This window comes from Lutjanus erythropterus, chromosome 12 (genome assembly GCF_056507025.1).
Source record: "Lutjanus erythropterus isolate fLutEry1 chromosome 12, fLutEry1.hap2, whole genome shotgun sequence".
Taxonomy (NCBI): Eukaryota; Metazoa; Chordata; class Actinopteri; order Lutjaniformes; family Lutjanidae; genus Lutjanus; species Lutjanus erythropterus.
The window spans coordinates 26,388,183-26,409,091 of NC_139328.1; the positions used below are offsets into that span (position 1 = coordinate 26,388,183).

General features: G+C 38.3%; 1 protein-coding gene across 1 annotated transcript in view; it reads left to right on the forward strand.

The window, feature by feature from the left end:
* Window positions 1-8,759: 8,759 nt before the first annotated feature.
* Window positions 8,760-20,909, forward strand: part of vipr2 (vasoactive intestinal peptide receptor 2) — a 78,541-nt gene continuing 66,391 nt past the window's right edge. The window contains exon 1 of the mRNA XM_084732208.1: window positions 8,760-8,993. Coding sequence (XP_084588334.1) covers window positions 8,943-8,993 — 51 coding nt within the window. The 5' untranslated portion in view covers window positions 8,760-8,942. The remainder of the gene's footprint in view (window positions 8,994-20,909) is intronic.

Here is a 20,909-nt window from a genome sequence, read left to right on the forward strand (position 1 = left end):
GTGGGATGGGAACGGTGTGAAGCTCACTGGGAAATATGTATGTCAATTTATATGATGCTTATTTGGGATTATTGGGTTTTGGTCAAAAGATGTGTGCAGTTTGTTCTACAGCCTTGGAATTTGTTGAGGCAAATAAGAAAAAGATCTGTTCACTGAATCTGTGTTTTCACAGAGTAAAGACCAGTGAGCTGATATATGGACTAACAGCCCAGTCTCTTCAATCTGAGTACAAATAGCATGACTTTATAGAATTTCAAATTGTGTGCTGTGTATATACCAAAGTCCAATTTTTAGCGGTCAGGCAATATGCCAGGCCTTCCCACTAAAGGGAAAAATTGGCGCTTTTCATATGAATGCCCAGTCAGTGTTGATAGTAAACTGAAGCACTAAATTTACATGTGTGGCATATGACCAAGACTTCTCCTGCTCACAATGCAGCAGTTCCTACATGTACCAGGATGCATTGCGAAAACCTAGCGTTAAATGACAGAAATGCTTATCTGGCATGCCCCCCCCCCCCCCAGCAATCCAGAGATGGAGACTAGAAATCAAAGCTGAAATAACCTGTAGTTCTCCCTGCATCCAGTGATATCACAGGGATGGGACAACAGATTTTGCATCAGGAGAACTCAGTTTTTGTATTTTTTTAAACCAAACAGGGATGTTTTCTGAAACCTAACTAAGTAGTTCTGTTGCTAAACCTAACCAAGCTGCAAGGATTTCACAGTGTTAACCATGTGTTTATTTTTCTTACCATGTGGCTAAATGTCACCTGACTCTAGATCTACACTCACAGAGGTTAAGGGTTGATGTATGCACTGCATGCAATTTGAACATGTAAAGTTGTGTTGTTTGTATGGTTGGGACTAAACTAAAACTGTGTACATTTAGGAAGATAAAATATGAATATGAATGGAATTGAGTGTTATGTGTTATGACATTTTTATGTGGCCAGCTGTGGTATGGTATTTTACCACTTGGCCTACTTCTGAAACTGGCCAGTAAAGTATGTCAGTCTGGGATTTGCTCAATGCGTTGTCTGTTCCCGCTGTAGGGAAAGGTATTTCATTTTCTATTGTTCTTTTTGCTTTGTCTAGTAAGAGACAGTTACTTGGCGAAAGCCTGAAATAAGAAAAAAGCCCTTCATCAGGATTAATTGTTTGCTTGTTGCAGTTCTTTTCATACAGTTAATCCAGAAAATTTCCACATAATGTTATTTGAAAGAATATGAAAGTACAAAGTATAAAAAAGTAGAATAAAATGCATTTGCATTCAGTCAACGGATCTGCAGACGATTTCATCTCTGCTGTCCTCCACTCAGTCTTCCCTCACTTTGAGGAAAACAACACCTACATCAGAGTGCTGTTTGTTGATTTCAGCTCACCATTCAACACAATCTCCTGCATACAACTGTGGCAGATTTGTCAGTCTGGGCTTGAGTGCCACACTCTGAAACTGGATATTGGACTTCCTCACAAACAGGCCCCTGACATTTTGGATTGGTTGTCTCACCCTCGCCACTTTGGTGCCCCACAGGGCAGTGTGCTCAGCCCCCAACATGGAGAAAACTCTATTGTGAAATTCACAGGTGACACCATCATCATTGTATTTCAGACAGCAACGAGACTTTGAAATCAATGATGTTGCAGAATGGTGCACAGAAAACAACCTGCTGATTGACATCAGTAAAACGGTAGAGCTGATTGTTGAATTTTGGAGAAAGGGGACACCCCTGTCTACAACAGTGGAGCAGAGGCGGAGCAGGTGAACAGTTTTAGATTCCACGTCACAGAGAACCTGTCATGGAAATCATCTCCACCCCGGTAAAAAAGGCTCAAAAAGGGATATATTTCTTAAGGAAACTTAAGAAAGCAAAATTCCAGTGCCATGTTTTTTGTAAACTTCAACAAGGGAGCAATAGAAAGCATCTTGATTGGAAACATCGCAAACTGGCGTCATGGGATGTGCACAACCCGGGAGGACTCTACAGCCGGTGATTAAAGGAATAATTTGGCTTACTTAATGTAGAATTGTATGAGGTACTTATTGATGGTCAGTGTATTACCCACAATAGATGGCAGTCAGCACGCGCTATATTTGGAGAAGCAGAGAGGAGTGCTGGCACAGAAGAAAAGCAATGTATTGCTGTAGACAGGGTCAGTTTTTCTGTTGAAAAATCGCTGTTATATAAGCCAAATATTGCTCTCTACAAATGAACCAAACTCCACAGGCAAAATGAGGATCTGAAATATCCTTTTAATCACCAAAGTTACACAATAACACTAACTAACTAACCAGTTGAGGCAACGTTAGTCCAGAATCTCCTGGGTTCTGTGAGGTAAAATCAATGATTTCACCTATGGAATTTGGTTGGATTATGGGGAGCACTATTTGGCTTCTATAATGGCAGTTTCCCTTCAGAAAAGGCTGTGTGACGGAAAAGTAAAGCGATGAAAATATAGGGTACACTGATTTTTCCAGGTGGCTAAAATAAGTTGTGTTGGTGTCCCTGTCCACAGCAGTACATGCTTAGTTTCCACACTGGTTCCATGCTCTCTGCTTCTCTTAACCGGGAGGGCGGAGAATGGCATCTACTCTAAACTGACAGTGGACAGGTACCTCACACAACCCTACATCAAATAATTTGAACTACCCCTTTAAAACTGCTGTGAAAGTTGGGGAGGTGAGGTGTCTGTGCAGAGCCCAGAGGATGCCAAAAGATGGCACCCACCCCAGCCACTGTCTGGAAGGAGATACAGAAGTATCCACTGCTGTATCACCACACTGAAGAGCAGCTTCTTCCATCAGGCTGTTTAATTCATTCACAGTACTCCTCCATGAAAACGTGTTTTTTATTTTTTATAACTTATTATTTATTCATTCATTTATTAAATATCATTTTCGTTTTGGTGAGTAACATAAAGGGAAAGGCAGCATCTCATATATCTCTTTGTTGTAAAATGACCTTGTACCTTGTATCTTATAATCATTCAACTTTCACTTCTTTTCACTTTTTCAAAACAATCTCATGACAAGGTCTGTTACTAGCTGTTCTGCAGCTTTTGATCACATCACATGATGCTCCTCAAGAGACAGAGTTGCCCAGCAGTCACTGAATTATAGATGTTCAAATTTCCATTTTTTTGGAGCACTTCAGGGACATCTCGTCCATGCCGGCTAAAATGTTGAGCTTGAAAGTTAATTCTTGATCTTGGAAAGAGGAGTTAATAGGACACATTTTTGGAGTGCCTGTGCTGCATTAATTGTACTCTGTTTGAAATTTCTAAATTGAGCAGAATAAAATTAACATATATTTAAAAAAAAAATCAGATTTACAAATGGAGTCTGTGCCACAGACCCGTATGCTATGACTATGGCAAGCCATTTTAACGTTTATCAGTAAAAGTAATTTTAGATAGGAGCAATTTATTTTGTAGCATTTCTAATTAAAGATATGTAGTATTCATTTAGAGTCAAAATGTAAATTTTTATATCAACAGTTTTAATATTAATTAATGTGGTGAAATGTCAACTTTTATCATTGACTTGTATTCATATTCAATTAGAGATATAATTAAATTTTAATGTGTTCCAACATCGGTAATGTAATTTTGACTGGTTACAACTGTAATTAATCATATCTGCAACTCAGTTCTCATTGGTCAGTTGTCAGTTAATGATGTCAGCAATTCAGTTCCCACTAGTGGCAACGTTCATTGTAGATATTTACAGTAATGTTCTCACATTAAAGATTTCTAGATCTAAAATTCAGTTCTGACTAGTCTAAATTACATTATTGATTAGTCAGCTTGGAATTGCAAGAACTGCATTTGTTACTTGTGAAAATTATATTCGTACCAGTAAATAAATAGGTATAGACAATTTCTGTTATTACTGGTCAGAATCGAGTTTTAGATTTAGATTTAAGATGGTATGGTTTTCCATTGGACTGGAATAAGTGTTTTAGATTGCTTGTTTCACAGCCTCTGTTTGGCTCTGATTAGAGTTCTTATTAATTCCACGTTTGCCGAATGAGTAAGTGTTCTGTTTATGAGTTGTGAGAAATGATTAATAATCTTTAAGAAGCAGTAGATGTTTGGACCAATATGCTAGGATAATAATAATACTATGTTCACATAGCTCATTCTCATCTTTACAAAGCCATTTGCACCAATACAATACAGATTTCAGACATATCCTATATCATATCATATATGTTACTACTTGTACAGCATGTTGCTTATATGTGCTATGCTTGTGTTTTATCTATAGACAGATGTGTGTCTCCCCTGCCTCTGCACTCTTAGTGAAGCTGTTCATTTACCACTCTGCTTGCACATTGTGTTAATGACAATAAAGTTGAATTGTATTAAACTGAATGAAATGTAGCAGGCAGTGAGACAGGCAGTCACTAAACTCAACTGACAGACAGTTATAATAAGCTGATCAGGTTACAGGACAGGACCTGTTTGCGCTTGTTGTCACTGTTTTACTATATTGCACACATCCTGCGCTCCTGTGGTGCTCCTGCAACCTGCAGAGTGTTGGTCGCATTAACCATCATTTTATTAAGTAGGATGTCACCCTACTGTCTGTGGCTCCAACTCGCTATTTGAGTGTTGTGATCATCTTTGCACAGGCAATTGCTACATAATGCTCCTTTAATCAAATCCCTGAAAAACAGGGCAAACTATAAGATCTAATTTTTCAACTGAAGTGATCAACCCTTTTTAACTGCAGTAATTTAATCAATTCCTCCCACCCTTGTCCCGGATATTCTTATAAAACAATTTACTGGCTACATGACATGAAAAAACAAATTATATATGACAAAAATAAGAAACTAGATAATCCTTTCTCTCCCTCCTCAGGGTCAGGATGGGTACATTTGCTCACACCAGCACGCTGTTTAAATTCAGGTTTATACACAAGCCGTAAAGCTCTTGAGGCGGTCGGACGGAGGGTGACTGCTTTACGTTTTCTGTCTGCATATTTGAATGCAGTGTTGATACTTCGGCCCACAGCAGGGCAGCTGACGCTCTCCGGCTTTGTGTAAATATGTGCCACTTCATCCTCGCTCTGCTTCCATGAGTTTACTGTACAAGACAGAAAGAATGCACACACGCACACCCTGGTGTGTGTGCATTTGTAATGGAGAGGGGGGTGATTCTTTGCTTCTGCTGGGGTTTGTTGCCGTTAACCTGACAAATATTTCATCAGGCAGTTCACTGACCTTTACTTTATATTCAAAGACACTTTCTTCTGTGTAATCTCAAACGCTTGTTGAAAATCTGAAGGCTCACTGAAGTGGAAACACAAAGAAGAATCTAGCACGAATGTCTCATAACATTATTATAGTTGAACTGAGACATAAGTTAAAGTAATACATTCTTAGTGTTCGTTTTAACCCGTCTACCTACTTAGTGAAAACTGAAGTCACCAAAAAGATGGCATTTAAATTTTAGTCATTTTTCTGCACTGGTAGAGCCCCTTAGTGCTTTCGAAGGGGCATTAATTTTTGATCTGGACTGAAACTCTTGCTGCTCATAATATCATTGGTCTGTGTGAGTTAAAAAGAGCTCTAATGGCCATACAGGCAGCTATAATATGTAACAATTACACACTGATATGTATAAAATACTTAATATAAATAGGTTTGTTCTACTCTTTATTTAATAATAATGATAAATAAATCAACATGTATCCTTGTGTATGTGACATATTTTGTTGAGTTGTGTACAGATCCAGAGTTGCCAGGTCTGCATTTTTGCTGTGAAATTGGGCCACTTTCCATGAGATGATTTTTTTGTCCACGGGTTGGAACTTATTTTATATGCAAATTACTTTAATAACATCTATAAATACAATGCATTTTAATTTAAATTATTTACTTATACCTAAATCCTACCAAACTGGCTCCAGATAAGTGCATACACACACAGATCTGGCACACATCATACACAAGCACGCATAAACACACAAATACAATGTGCCTGCTCTCTGTCATTGGGCTGGCTTTGTCACACAGACCTGGCAACCCTGGGAGACATATTAAAATGGGGGAAATAATGTCTTGCACCTACACATTATGACCTGGTCCAGTCAGTATCGTGGCACAGAAGTTAACAGTGTATTTTGTGGCAAGAGCAGCTCTCAGATTAGAGTTAGCTGCTTCAGTGGCAAGGAATGAAACTTGCCATTTCCACAAATACGTCCAAAACGGTTTTTATCATCCTTTAGGAAATGGAAAATGGTGCACAACAGCCACAGTGTTAATCTAGTCTCCAGTATGTCTCCTATGTCCTTCAGAGAAAGTGAGAAGAATTCAGCTTCAGATATGTTTACCTCAAGATCCCTTTAAAAGTTCTCGTTATGTGAAGCCCCAGGTTGTGGCTTGTTAAGGGGTATCTGACAGTTTGGACTCAGTCTTCACAGTGTGAGTCACACAAACAAACCCTAGCTTGACCCAGTGCCCTGTTGTTCTGCTCAGCCTTCATCTATTGTGGGGAAAACATGTCACACAGGGCCTCTGTTTGCCTCTGATTGTCTGCTGAGAAAAAAAAAATGTGGCGGAATTAAAAGATATCTGGATCTCAGCCATCGATAGTTTGGTGGTAATTAAAGAGGTGGATAATCTGAGCACTGCAGGTGGTGAGCACCATGGGCCCGCAGCTACAAACATAAACAAAGAGTGATTGTGCTTCTTGCAAAAGATTTCATAAGATAAATGAACAAGGAGTGTTATAAGGAATGAATAAGGCAGGTTACAAGGCTGCGCCAATTCTTTAGGAGGATGTCATGGTAGATGCAAAGTATTGGACCTCGGAGACGGCTGTTTGGATCGCATCTCCAGAGTCAAATTTGTTTTTTTAAGCAAATTATGACAAATTATCACCCCACTGTGATAATTGTTTGGTCCACATAACTGATGACAGCCCTGTAGAACAACAGAGGACAAGACAAAGACAAATTACTATTGATGGTTTTAGACCTATTCAAAAGCGCACATTTCAAGAAAGGAGCTCTGCATAAGAATGAGAGTGGTTTGAATTGTAGGCACGTGTCTGGTTCATCGTCTGTTGTCCATGTGCTGTATTTACTTTATGTAAAGGCTCCTCTCAGTCAGTCTCAATTATTCTGCTGCGAGATTACTCCCAAAGCAATTTCCTGAGAAGTCAAGTCAAATTTTAAGACAACACTGAGACTTTTGAATGTCTGAAGAGTTGCTGAAGTTTGTCTGAAAGTTTTTTTTGAATATATATTTTTCTTTCATTTTCAGAGCAGTACTTGAGATGTTTTGAACATTAAAGTGAGACAATGTAACTATTTAAAGAGGAAGTAATACCTTGTTCTTTGTTGAATTTTTTTTTTGATGGAAATTCAATGCTGACTGAAATACATTTATATTAACATAAAGAGAAAATGTTAAGTAATGTGCCTGGCAAGTTGCAAAATACTGACGGTATCAATAAAAATGTTTCTGAAGATGAATTTATTTATTTATTTTTTTTTACAAAATAGTTAACCTTGCAAGACTCAAAACTCAAAAGTCTACTCAAAAGTCAGCGGTGTGTGTAGCATGAGATTTATTTATTTATTTGTATTAATTTGTAACCAAAATGATTATATTTCCATAATCCTACCCAAAGTGCCTTTGTTGCCTGAGGCTGTCTTGCTTTGCACACTGTGTACAAAAGTAGTCTGGACGACGACTTGAAGTATTTATTTGCTTACTCGTGACACACAGGCTGAATGTTTTGCATGAAAGCAAACTTCAGAGACACACACACACACACACACACACACACACACACACACATACACACGCACTGCGACTGTTCTCACAACTTATACAGAGGGGATCCTCTGGACCAATCACAATCAAGTATTGTTCAGCAACCAATACGGATACTTGCTACTATCTCATAGTTTTAACATTACAGTTAACATGTCTTACTTTCTGTCATGAAAAAAGTGGCAGATCGATAAAGCAACCCCAAAACAAGTAAGTTCTTAATATTTCCAGTGAGCTCGTTAATGTTTTTGCTAACCCTCCAAGCAGACCTTGTTACTCTCAAATCAATTTATTATGTTATATGTCGGACGTCTATGAAACTGGTCCAAACGTGAAACAGCCTGATACACTGAAGTACACACATCTGGACTGATGAGACTTCTGTTGGTCTTCCTCACCCTAACTCTTGACATTTCTTGATTTTCAGCTGCAGACTAACTGATGTTAAGTATTTTATGTGGCCTTCATGGCATGTTCCTCATATCCATATTACAAGAGAAAAGGTCTGCATTGTCAACGTCCCACCTTTCTTCAAAAACACCCAAACTGTCCCTTTAATGGCAATCACAGGGACTATAGAAGGAGGCACAGTCAGAAATGTGTGGGCCTGCTAAACTACTGACAGCTCTGTAAACTAGTAATAAAAAATAAATATCAATTCTAAAAGCAACAGGAAGTCAAGGCAAAGATGCAAAAATGCATATGCATAATTTATTTTTTTTAACCATGACAGCTGCATTTTGTACAACCTGTAAATCTGTACTCCATACATTGATAAAATAATGCTAAGTTTGTTAGAAATCTGAAACTAGATTGATCGTATATGACAGCAAACCTCAATAAAAGGTTTTATTTTGAAAATCAACAGCGGAAGTCCGTGTTCTTATCGTTGCACTTGACAGCTGAAGGCAGCTGCGGGGAGCTGATCTGTCTGCACATTCAGCTCTGTGGAAGTGACCAGTGTGGATACACACAGGACATCACCGGCTCTGGCTTCCTTTTCCTTTTCTTTTCCACATTCATGGAGTTAATAAAATATTCAGGTCCTGATGACGGGATGAAAAAGTCTAAAGTGGAGTTTAAATGAAGTCCGTTATAACCTGTTAGGACAGCTCACTGAGAGGCTTCTTCTACCTGAGAACTGAAGATGAAAGTTTTGATCTTTGTCACCTTCTGTTTCTCGACGTGTCCGCTCATGGTGAGTCTGTTTTTGCAGTTTTACTGAAATTAGTCTGTCAAAAAAAATGTAAATATTAAATAAAATCATACAGAACACCAGTGAGGGAAATGAGCAGCAGCACCATCCACATGCTGACTAAATATGAAAGTAGATTTCAGACACAAAATGATGATTTATTACTGAGTGGCTGGTGAATGTGAACATGGATGGATGTTTTAAAAGTTAATTTCCCACCCTGCTGAATACTAATGGTTCAGATTTATACTGCACACATTGATGCTGATGTGCAAAAAAAGCAGAATTTGAATCAGCTTAACTGTAATTACTGTTTGTATTATATATTATAATATGATTTATTTATTAATAATATTGCAGTTGTATGGACTTGACCTTTGTGGTAAAAAACGTGTAAGGTGAGTGGAGTTGATCTACTTGATATTTTGTTTTCTTTTTTCTTTTAGTAAAAATATTCCTGCAGTATAATAACTATCTGGAATCTGGTATTGAGACTAGTGTTGCAACTTGCTCAGTCTGTAAAATGTCAAATGAGATGATGAGAAACGCTCATCACAATTTCCCAGACCCCAAAGTGACATCTTCAAATTGTTTCATTCGTCCAACCAACAATCCAACACCCAAAGACTCTTCATTAACTGTCATTAAAGACGAAGAAAAGACAGGAAATCCTCACATTTATGAAGCTGGAACCAGCAAATGCTTGACAGTTTTGCTTGTTCAGTTAACTGTCAAGGAATAAAGAAAATATTCACATTTAAGAAGCTGAAATCAGAGAATTTGGACATTTACTCTTAAAAAAAATCTAAATGATTAATCAGCTATCAAATGAGCTTGCAATTAATTTAATTGTTTACAACTAAATCAATTAAACAACTAATTATTGCAGCTCTAATTAAGACTATCAATTAATCTGCTCATTATCTCTCCCATTAATGAAGAAGAAACAAAGTTTCCCAAAAGCACAAACAACAACAACAACAACAACAACAACAACAACAACAATAATATATATATATATTTTTTTTTTTTCAGCAACAACCCTGGTTTCTGTTTGTCTATTTGACCATTTCTCAGTCTTATATTAAATTTCCCTAAATATGTTCAGGTTTGGGATTGTTGATCAATACTGGAGTTTGGGGCTGATGCTGATTAACTTTTACTATACTTATAACTAACTAATAACTATAAATAAAATAAAGAATACAAACATAAGTATATATAAAATGCTGTCTATAAAACTAAAAAATAAAAATGACTAAGATGAGATACTTTATTAATCGCCTTTGGGGCAAATGTAGTTTTCTTTCACTCTGTTGTTAATTTTACACACGTGTAGACATGCAGATTAGTGAGAAAGTGACAAGCTCTCCAAGCATTATGCAATAAACTACTACTGCCCTTACAATCTGTTGCAGCATATATGCTGGTACCGGTAGCTGTGATAGGCCAGTATCACACTGAACATATCCTTTGACTGATATATTGGTCAGACTTTACTTTATACTTTCAGAAACTAATTATCTATGTTTTTTGGACTGGTGTTCGCACACAAAAGAAGTAAACAGCAAACATCTCCTTCAGTTCTGTCTTCATTATTTTCTGGCAAAACAATTATTGGAGAAAATAATTGGCAGATCAATAGATAATATAAATGTAAGTTACTATTTGGAATATTCAGAGCAACAAAAGTTTTCTTCAAGCATTTCTCTTTTCACTAATGAAGATCATTTGTGGAAATAATCTGTAAACACTGGTTGTTCCTGAGCTGTCCTGCACCTATTATCCCACTTCTTTTTTTTTTCAGTCCCTCACACTCGAGCTGCCCTTTTCTCGTGTTGATCCACCTCACAGGATAAACACTGCTCTCTCTCTCTCTCTCTCTCTCTCTCTCTCTCTCTCTCTCTCTCTCTCTCTCTCTCTCTCTCCTTCCATAAGCCTCCTCTGACTGAAAGCAGACTGGGCTGTCAAAATGTTCTAATCACCCAAAACAAATGTGAAGGTTTAATGATCTAACTGATGAGCACTGCCACGCCATGTACGCAGAAACCCTCTCACGTAAGCGCTGATTCGTCAGCAGCCCCTCTGCTCTGCTGGCCACTTATGTTCTGGCAGGGACTCGTTGTCTTTGTTGCTCAAAGGCACTTCCAAAGAATGGATGGATACTGATCTCAAACCGGATCGCTATAACTGTAAAATTGTTTTATTAATTTCAAATGTTCATTTATTCCTTTGTTCTCACGGTAAATTCCAAGCAAAGTTAATGGGGTTTGGTGTAAATGCGTGATTCAAAAACAAACTTCTTCCCAAAATGAATAAAGCTAAGCTGGATCTGTACATTGAGATGCTTGTTTAAAGGCTGGCTGATATAAAAAAATAATTGATATGTTAGACATTTTGTTGGCTGTTTGAGTTAGTTATCCCTACAGTGACAAAATGCATGAGGAAATTTCCTGGATTTTTGCTTCAGTGTTGTTTTTCAATTTAAATGACGATGTGTGGGATTTAGTGGTGTCTAGAAATGAGCTTGCAATTTGCAAACACCTCATCTCACTCTCCCCTTTCGCACTTCCTATGGTGGCCACTAAACTTGTGCAATGTTTGTTTTTGTTTGGTCTGTCCTTTCTGGGCTACTGTAGAAACACAGTGGACTAGTTAAAGAACATTTACATCTCTGTAGATATTAATGGCTCCTTCTATTTTTTTCATTTTAAATTTAAAATTTTTTAAATTTAATTTAATTTAAAAAACATAACTTTTATCTATATATCTTGTCTAACAACAAGTTACAGCAATTTGAGGAAAAAAAACACAGCAGAGAGCAAACTGAAAGCACCAACGTACTGCTGAAATTTCCAACTGAGTTACCACTTCAAATTGAACACACCATAGTGCATGAGAACTTCAAGGATGTTTTTTTTAATAGAAGTCTCTGAATGTGGAGTGAAAGGGATTGGTGCGGTCCTGTAACATTTTTGTAGTGTTTGAAGGATAAATTTTGTGGTCCAAAGCCTGGCCTGGTCTTTTTTGACACAACAGTTACTGACAACAAAATTGCCAAATAATCTGTAGTGCCTTTGAGGATTTTGCTTCTTTTCTCACTTTTACATCATTGCAAATTGAAGAAAATTGAAGCTGTCACCTTGAGCTCTGGGAAGTTATGATGGTGATTTATGAGCTAAATTACTATTAGATTGATAAACAAGTGATATATTACCTAGTAAGGGAATATTTTTGGGTGCAGCCTTAAACAAAAGGTCATTACACCCCTGATTCATATGACTTAACTGACTGGAGCTGCGTATCTAAAGTTCATCGAAGCTTTGCTCTTTCAATCACCAAGACCTAATATTTGCTGTAAGTGCAGAAGAAGGAGGTTCAGCAACATACTGTGTGTGAACAGAGACAGGTGGACAAATAAACACGAACATATTCAATTTGATAACAGAGCAGTGACAAGAAGAGCTCCACATTCAGTAAAGCCTGGATTTGCAAATGAGTGTAGTAGACTTACATGGAATTAACACTTAATTATAATGTGATACTTAAGAGTTGAAGAAGTTAAGCCAAGACTTGCCTCTGTATTGGCTGTGTTCTGTCATTTTCCTTTGTGTATGTTCCAGTGTGTGCATGTTTTGTGCAGCCTGAGTGTACCAGAGGACAGCAGGGACTCAGGTGTGAACAGACTCGCGGCCTCAGTGGTATATTAAGCTCATCTGTCTGAACAGGAGCTGCAGGATAGCCTGATCCAGCTCAGCACGGTGGATTTAAACACAAAACTCAGTTACTCAAAATGAGAACGCAGCAGGAGCAGAGGAGGGCTCTGAAAACTTTTACACCGCCAGTGTTCTGACTCCAGGTGTTGTGTGTTGTACTGTGTTGATTTTATCTAATATTATTTGGCAGAACAAACAGTGCTGGGTGCCTGGAATCAGGTGTAGCTTGGTGATTTTTTAGATCCCTACACGTATGCTAAAAATGAGTTTTCATTCAGGAGAGAAGAAAAGAAATCCTGTTTCTTTTCATCTTTTGTGTGCTTTTGAAGTACCAAATCACCATAGAGACTCTCTAACCTTCAATAAAGTTTAAGCCAAAGAAACACATTTCAGGGACATCTTGTTGTAAAGTCATATATCATATATCAGGAGCAATATGTAGCCATTAGACATATAGTCTATAGCTGAGCTGAGCTTTTGCCCCCAGCTCTTCCCCCCCAGACTCAGGGGAGCTCAGGGTGGCTGCAGGAACACTGCAGGAGCAAAACAGGAACGCAGGATGCACGCAACATTGTAAATGGACACAAAAAATAGTTATTCCTGTCCAGAATGGAAATTTCAAAGGGGGACATGTGGCTGTAGCATTCTTGTCAAGTGAAGTAAATATTTCAACTTAACATCCTTGATTTTGAAAGTGAGAGGTGACCCTCCCCAGGCGGAGTGTGTGTGATTTGGCTAAAGAGAGTAAAGCGATGCAGTAGTTTTGGGGAATTCTACTGTTTTGTCCAGAGTCAGAGGCTAATCATATCTAAGCTATTTTGTGGGGGTAGGCCCACAGTCTCAGACTTTTTTCTTTATAAAAGAGGAAAATTCAGGGTCTTCAAAACTGACATTAAAATCAGACTGATATGGAAATCTAGACAACTGATTAGACAATCTGTGGCTAAATTAAATGTACTTTAATTCAGCAACTGAGGTGCAACAACAAAGCATTTTGAAATGCTGATTTGTTTTTCTGATAGGCTTCATGTCCACAGCAGTGGTGGCTAAAACTCTTGGGTATTGTAGTGTTTAAAGCCAAAGTGATGGAAAAAAAAAATAAACGGATTCAAATTCCATGACCCAACTTGGTAGAAACACATATGCACAGACAAACACGTACACACAACTGCAACTTTCTATCTATGAGGCTAAAATTTGACGTGGAGATCCATGCAGTTTGTGCAGTTATGTGTGTATGAATGCATGGATGGGTGGATGCATGTGCATATGTGGTCACATTGCAAATCTATGCTTGCTTTTTTTTTTGGTGGCATTTATGCTGCTTTATTATGATGATAGTCAGAGAGATGACAGAAGAGAGACAGGGAAGGCAGGGAAGAGAGAGGGTTAGGATGGCATGCGTGCATTGAACCCAGGCTGATGCAGTGAGGACCCCTTAATATCGTGCATATCCCAAATCATACCCCAAAATGTTAAAAAAAACATATGTGGGATATTATTAAATGAAACAAGTTCCCTGTGGCTACAAAGCATTCTCCCAAAATTATTGAAACAGACTTCTGACAGGACATCTCAATAGGCACATTAGGTCAGTTAGGTCAAATTATTATTCCATAAATAATCCCAGTTTCAGAACAACACCAATTCATCCATGAGCTGCAGAATGCAAACGTAAAACCAGGAGCAGAGAAAACTTCTGGCTTCTAGGTGAGCCTTTTAAATTTAAATGAAAAGGCAGACGTTCTGCTGTATAATATCAAGCTCTAATACACCCGTACTATCCACAGAAAATCCTTGTAAGAGGATATCAAAGCCCAGAACTTTGACTGACAGGTGAAGCCTGGCCAGAGCGGAGCTGAAACAACAACGAAGCAACTCAGTGATTAAAGATACTGAGACAGTAAAGATGAAAAAAAAAAAAAAAAACTCAAAATAATCTCACAATATGTAATGAAACATAACAGTTTTCCATTTTAGGATAATCTCTTAATGCCAATTAAGAGATAAGGAACATAAGAGAACAGTCTCAGATGTGTGCAGCATGTATAATTCTTTTTTAGGTGTAAGTTAATTTTCATGCAACATCCATTCATTTACATACTCGCCGCTTCTAACAGAAAGTTTCACACAAAAAAAAATTACTGTAACCAATTGACATGTTTCATGACCAAAAAGGAGCAGAAGAAAGCTCAGCTGTATCTTACTTCCCTACCTTTCAAAATGAATAAATAACGTGAATTTAAAATGAACTGATCAAACAGAAAGCAAAATAACTTAAGGCAGAAACCTCATATCTCCACCCTTTATATTTATTTGTGGTTTTTTCAAATATTTAACCAATAAAAATGAGCTTGTTACTGAATCTCCTAACTCCATTGGCAAAACCTCATAGCTCCACCCGCCTCCATTTTCAGTGAAGTGCCGCACACAGTAGAGCGAGAGGTAAACAGTGACAAGGCAATTTCGTTAAATTTTGTGCATCTTCCAGTAGGTAGCGGTATTGAGTCAAAATAGTTTTTAGTTGCTTCATACAACTGTAGAAGAATACAAAGCACTGGTCGGCAGTTATTTGGAGCTGATGTCTGGTGTTTCACAAAACAAGAATAATAAATAATAAAGTAAACAAAATACGTGCCTGTATTAAGTGCAGCTTCTGAAGGCAAAATGAAGGTGTAGCCAATTGTATTTGGTATCTTGTGCATGCCGCATTGGAGTCAAAACCACTTGCACCTTCTGTGGCACAATAGGTTCATTTGCACAAGATAGTAACCGGTGCATTTGGCTGAAGCTCACACTTACACACACACACACACACACACACACACACACACACACACACACACACACACACACAACACAAACATAAAATGTCATGCTCAATCAGTCAACATGACAGCTGGAGCAACTGAAATGTTTGTGTCTGCGTGTTTATTGGGATCCATAAAAGACTGGGATCCTTCTGTCAGAACTGGGGATGTAACGATACATTCAACTCACAATTTGATATGATTTCCGATACTGGTTTCATGGTACGATTTTTTCATGATTTTTTTTTTTAACAGAATGAGCTTGCAGACAAATTATGACTGAAATACATTCCTGTAATTATTTCTCAGACAAAGGTATTCTGAGGTAGGGTGTAGCTGCAAAACACAAACTATGCAGTGAATGTATATTAAAATAATAATAATAATAATAATAATAATAATATGTATGTATGTATGTATGTATGTATGTATGTATATATATATATATATATATATATATATATATACATATATATATATATATATATATATATATATATATATATATATATATATATAGATATATAGATATATAGATATATATATATACTACAACATATATTTTGTCTTATCTTTAATAAATTTAAGAGAATCCTTTTAATTTAAATTTTAGAGTAAACTGTGCAAAACAACCCATATATATTTTATCTTAAATAACAAAAAATGGATAAAAATTGGATTTTTAAAACAAATCCCACATCAATATAACTGAATGAATAATACAAATAAATGAAATCTTTTCAAATAAACAAACTAAGGCTTGCATGTGTTCGTAGTTTGAAAACCTGCTTGTCAGTGTGTATTGTCCTTTTAACAGTTTCTTTGCTCAGACGGTGCTGACTTGAGCTTCTCACTATGCTGCCAGGTGACAAGCTGCATCATGTTGGTTGTGCTACTTGTGTAGGTCATTGCCTTCTTGCAATATTTGCATGCAGCCTTCATCTTGTCTGTGATCTTCTCGCCCTTGTCATTTTTGAACACAGGGAGCCCTATCTTATTCTGATATAAAGCACAAGTGGAAAGTGCAAGGTGCAATGGATTTAATTTATTCAAGGTGCGTGTTTTGCCGTCTTGCACCAGGGGTGCAGGGGTATCCTGCCCTGTCCTGCCCCTTCCACCACCAGTGCACAGCGGGATACACCTATCAGGTGTGCCCAAGTGTCCTCATTAATTCAGCGACGAATTTAGGCCAAACATGCAATAAGCCGACCAGAAAGTCGCCTCTCGTCACCTTTAAGAAGTAGGTACGCCAGGAGCGCAAGCGAGGGCAGCATGACGGCAGATTTACTGGGAGGAAACAAAGAGAAAAGATTTTCAAAGCGAGGAGACAGATCTCCTGGTTTGAGGAGTGAAAGCACGAGAGCACGCAATATATCATCCTCATCCCCTCCTCCCATCCTCACTCCTCAATCCCCGTCCTGTAGGTGTAAGGAACAGAATTTGAAAGTGTTTCTGAAGTTTGAAGTGTGCAAAATTACACACAAAATATCCAACCAGCTCTGTCAGAAGCACACATACCTTTTTTCTTATTGATTTATAACTGTCTTGCAGTGCATCGTTACATCTCTAGTCAGACCTGATGCTGGTTGGATATAATTGTGGGCATTGCTTACCATGAATTAATCAAGGCACTTGGGTAATGGTTTTGGAAATAGAGGGTTTCTGCCCAATTGCGGCAAAACTACACAACCTAAGAATGTGAGAGGTCTTTGTCAAAATGTCTCCCCTCCGTTCACTGCGCTGCTCTCATCTACATGTCGATACAGGAGCTTTGCATTCTCTCACTCTCCCTCCCTGATGACTGACAGACCAGAAACCCTCTCACATTCATGAGTCAAAGCCTGCACTGCGATTGTCTGTCTGTGCATGTTTCAATTTGATTTGATTTCTTGTTTTAATGTGGATTTAATGTGAAACTGCATGGAACAGTATTATATAGCGAAACAGATGGAAAATAGGACCATTTTAACACTCAGAATGTCAGCTGAATGTGTGGAAAAAGCTTTCTTTGTTTGAGAAAATAGATGCCAAATGTGTGCAAAAAATCAATGGCATAACAATGTGTGTGTGATGAAGACAGCCCGAAGTTCTCGTGTTCTTGCTGATTGGCCAAAGACTTTCAGTGGTCGACTCAGTCAATTCTAATTGGATATTTTCCAGACTAAACCTTTGTAACAAGCATGGGAGATTTCAGGGGTGAGATTAAAGGGCACACAGTCTTGTAATGAGGGGGAACAGTCGGATTGTACAGTTCAGCCAGTGTTAAAAATATCTTTTTCCAGTGGTCAAACAGTGATAGAGAGGTGAAAACCTTTGTATTAGAGCAGCAGAAGGCTGATGACAGTAACCACCTGTTAAGTCTGTCTCTGGGTCCAGGGTATGCAGTAGGATGCTATAACAACATCACATTCATACCTTTCCCACAGAGAAAAGAGACACAAAAGACTCATTATTTGCATGACCAGAAAAACCTAAAAATAGGTAGTGCTTTTTTGTGCAGTAGTTGGAACAAAGTAACAACAATAAAATGAGAGAGAAGCATTTTAAAGTCTCCATAATTATTAAAATGTACATAAGAAATATGATGCAAATTTCCGTAGTATTGCTGTGAGCATTTAGTGGCTCAAAAGTGTCTCCACGATTTGCAGTGGCCTTAAGCTAATGACAAGCACTAGAAATGTGTTGCAAGATATGGCACTTACATCCACAACTAGCAAACGAAACGTGTTTTATACAGGCTAAAAGAATTTCAATCATTTAAGTTTGATGAACATGAAAAGAGCAAGGAACACATGAGTGTGGCACAAGCTATAGCCAATAAACAAGCTAGTCAAGAAGAAATATCCAGCCACCCACTTGCTAGATGGCAAAACAAGGTGAATGAAGAACAGCAGCAAGCTCTGTGTTATATTTTTCTCCTCGCCTTTCATAAAACTAAACATGCACGTCCCATGTGTTCCTTTGCTTATTCCTCCAGTGAAGTGGCTAGAAGTAAATGTTGGAGGTGTATATTATTCATGTGAAGTTGGAACACAGATAATGCAGAACTATCAGCGAGGAGTTAAGAGCTAAGTTGGAGCTGCTGAATTTTGGGGGCTGCTTTTTGATGGATCTGATAACATCACAAAACTGAGTCTGTGTACAGCAACGGAGAGTTTACTTTACTTACTGCTTTCTTGGACTGATTGAACTGGGTGCTGAGAGAACTGCTCAGGCTAAAACAGACGGACTTGTGAGGCTTTTCCAGGATGCAGGCTTGGATGATTGGATGACAAAGTTGGTCACCTTGTGCGCAGATGGGGCTGCTGTCAATGTCGATATGTCCAGTGGCATTGTGCCAAAACTATGGCAACTGGCTGTGGTAGGAGACTCCCGTGTGCACTCCTGTGCACGGTGCACACACTGGAGAACTGAGCAAAATCAGCTGATTGCAAAATTCCTTACTGTGAGTAAGAAGTGTAAAGAAATTTCCTTTGTGAAACTGGGTAAGTTTTACAGTATCAGCTTGTCTGCATGGGAGCATGAAACACTTATAAAATTACAAAAATATAAAGAGTAATGCCAGCCATTAAAATGCAACTAGCCACAAGTGACAACAATGACCTGCAGCATTTCTTCACAGAGTGTTTTCAGTGTTTTCTGCTCGTCATTGGCAACATGAAGATCACATCCATTACATCTCAGAAGGAAAAGCTGACCATTGGAGAATGTAAGGATGACCTCATAGTGGCCATTTCACACTTTTGCTTGATGTTGAAGGACACATACTGTCTCTAATGCTGATGCTGACAGGGACAAGACAGACTTACTCAGGGGTTAAATCGAAGAATTTGAAATCAGATATGACTCAAATCATGCAATCATTTCTTAGGATTTGTGGTTTTAACCTGGCCTCAGGAAATGCAAGATCTCTACCATTTTGCAACACAACAGTTTGCACCATTCCTCAGAAATATGAGGCCTTGCAACTTGACAGAGACACCACTGTGAGAGAATGGATGTGCTTAAAGCAAGCAGGAAAACGTCTGGCAGCCTCCTCCGTGTGAGACTTGGTCCAAACTGTAAATGCAAGCAATCCAGATGCTTACTCCAACATCATCAAGGAGGTTACACTGTCTCTTACACTGTTGTTGAGCAGTGCTGCTTGTGCTCACCTGTCAATGTAAGAAAAACAAGTACAGATCTCAAAAAATTATGTGCACCTATAAATATAGGAATGCAATCTAATGTATGTGTATAATACAGTATCAATCAAATCAAATAAAAAAGAAAAATCAAAAAAGGGTAGTAAAAAGGTGAAAAAGGTGTGAGCGATGACATCATCAGTAGTGCCCAGTGAATGACCTGTTAGTCCACATGGCTTCATGTAATTTTCTCCTTGGTCTGGACCACATGAACCGAATAACAGTGGCAGCCAAATCCCTCAAATCTTTCTAGATTTTCATATCATTGGATTGAATTGAGCTTTTTATCCCAAACCACAGATGCGTTGTATGCATCCCTTGTGGTATTAACTCAAAAAGAGCGCCTACATGGAGACCTGGCAGGGCTGATAGAGGACAGCAGGACGGATGAGAGCAGGTATTTCCACCTCCGGGGGGATCAACAGGAAGCTTCAGCATACACGAAACATCACACCTACGCTATCATGCTCGCAGTCAGCCGGTAATTCATCCAATTATGAACCGAACGCTCCCCGAGAATTTTAATGATGGCTTTCAATAACGAGGCATTGAGGCGTCAGTATAAAAGTATAGAAAATCACAACTCCCACCTTAGCAGTGATCAAAGCTGAACACACCTTCTCTAATAGGAAGCAACAAAAAGGGAACAAGCTGTAAAGCGAGACTGAAACACTGCTTCAAGCCTACGTTTCTCCAAATAGACATAAGATTTATGTAACTCTTTGAAGTTTGATCACCGTAATAACTCAATAAAAGCTTCTTTAGCTTTTAGAAATGCAAAACTGCTGCCTGCCCTAACAAAACTCATGGCTTTTCTTACTACAAATGATCACACTTTGTAGAATAGTTTGGACACTTCTTTATATATGAGGCTGCAACATAAAGCAGTAATAACAATGCTGGACGGATTAAAGCAGGTGAGGCTGCATTGATGGCTATATATCCATCTCATTCATTAATTTTACTCCTTTGTCCTATACACTATGAGCCATACAAAAGTGGTAGAATCCAAGCTGGTGAGCTGCACCTTAATTAATGTTGCCAGGTTATAATTATTCCACTTGTCGGTGTTTAAGGAAACAAATTGCACGAGTCACCTGAGCCTCACTGTGGGATCACATAGCAGAGGAACAGAGAGCTGCAGCTGTCTCCTCTCTCATATGGAAATCTATTGATTTTTCACGACCAGACCATGTTCTGATATGAGGC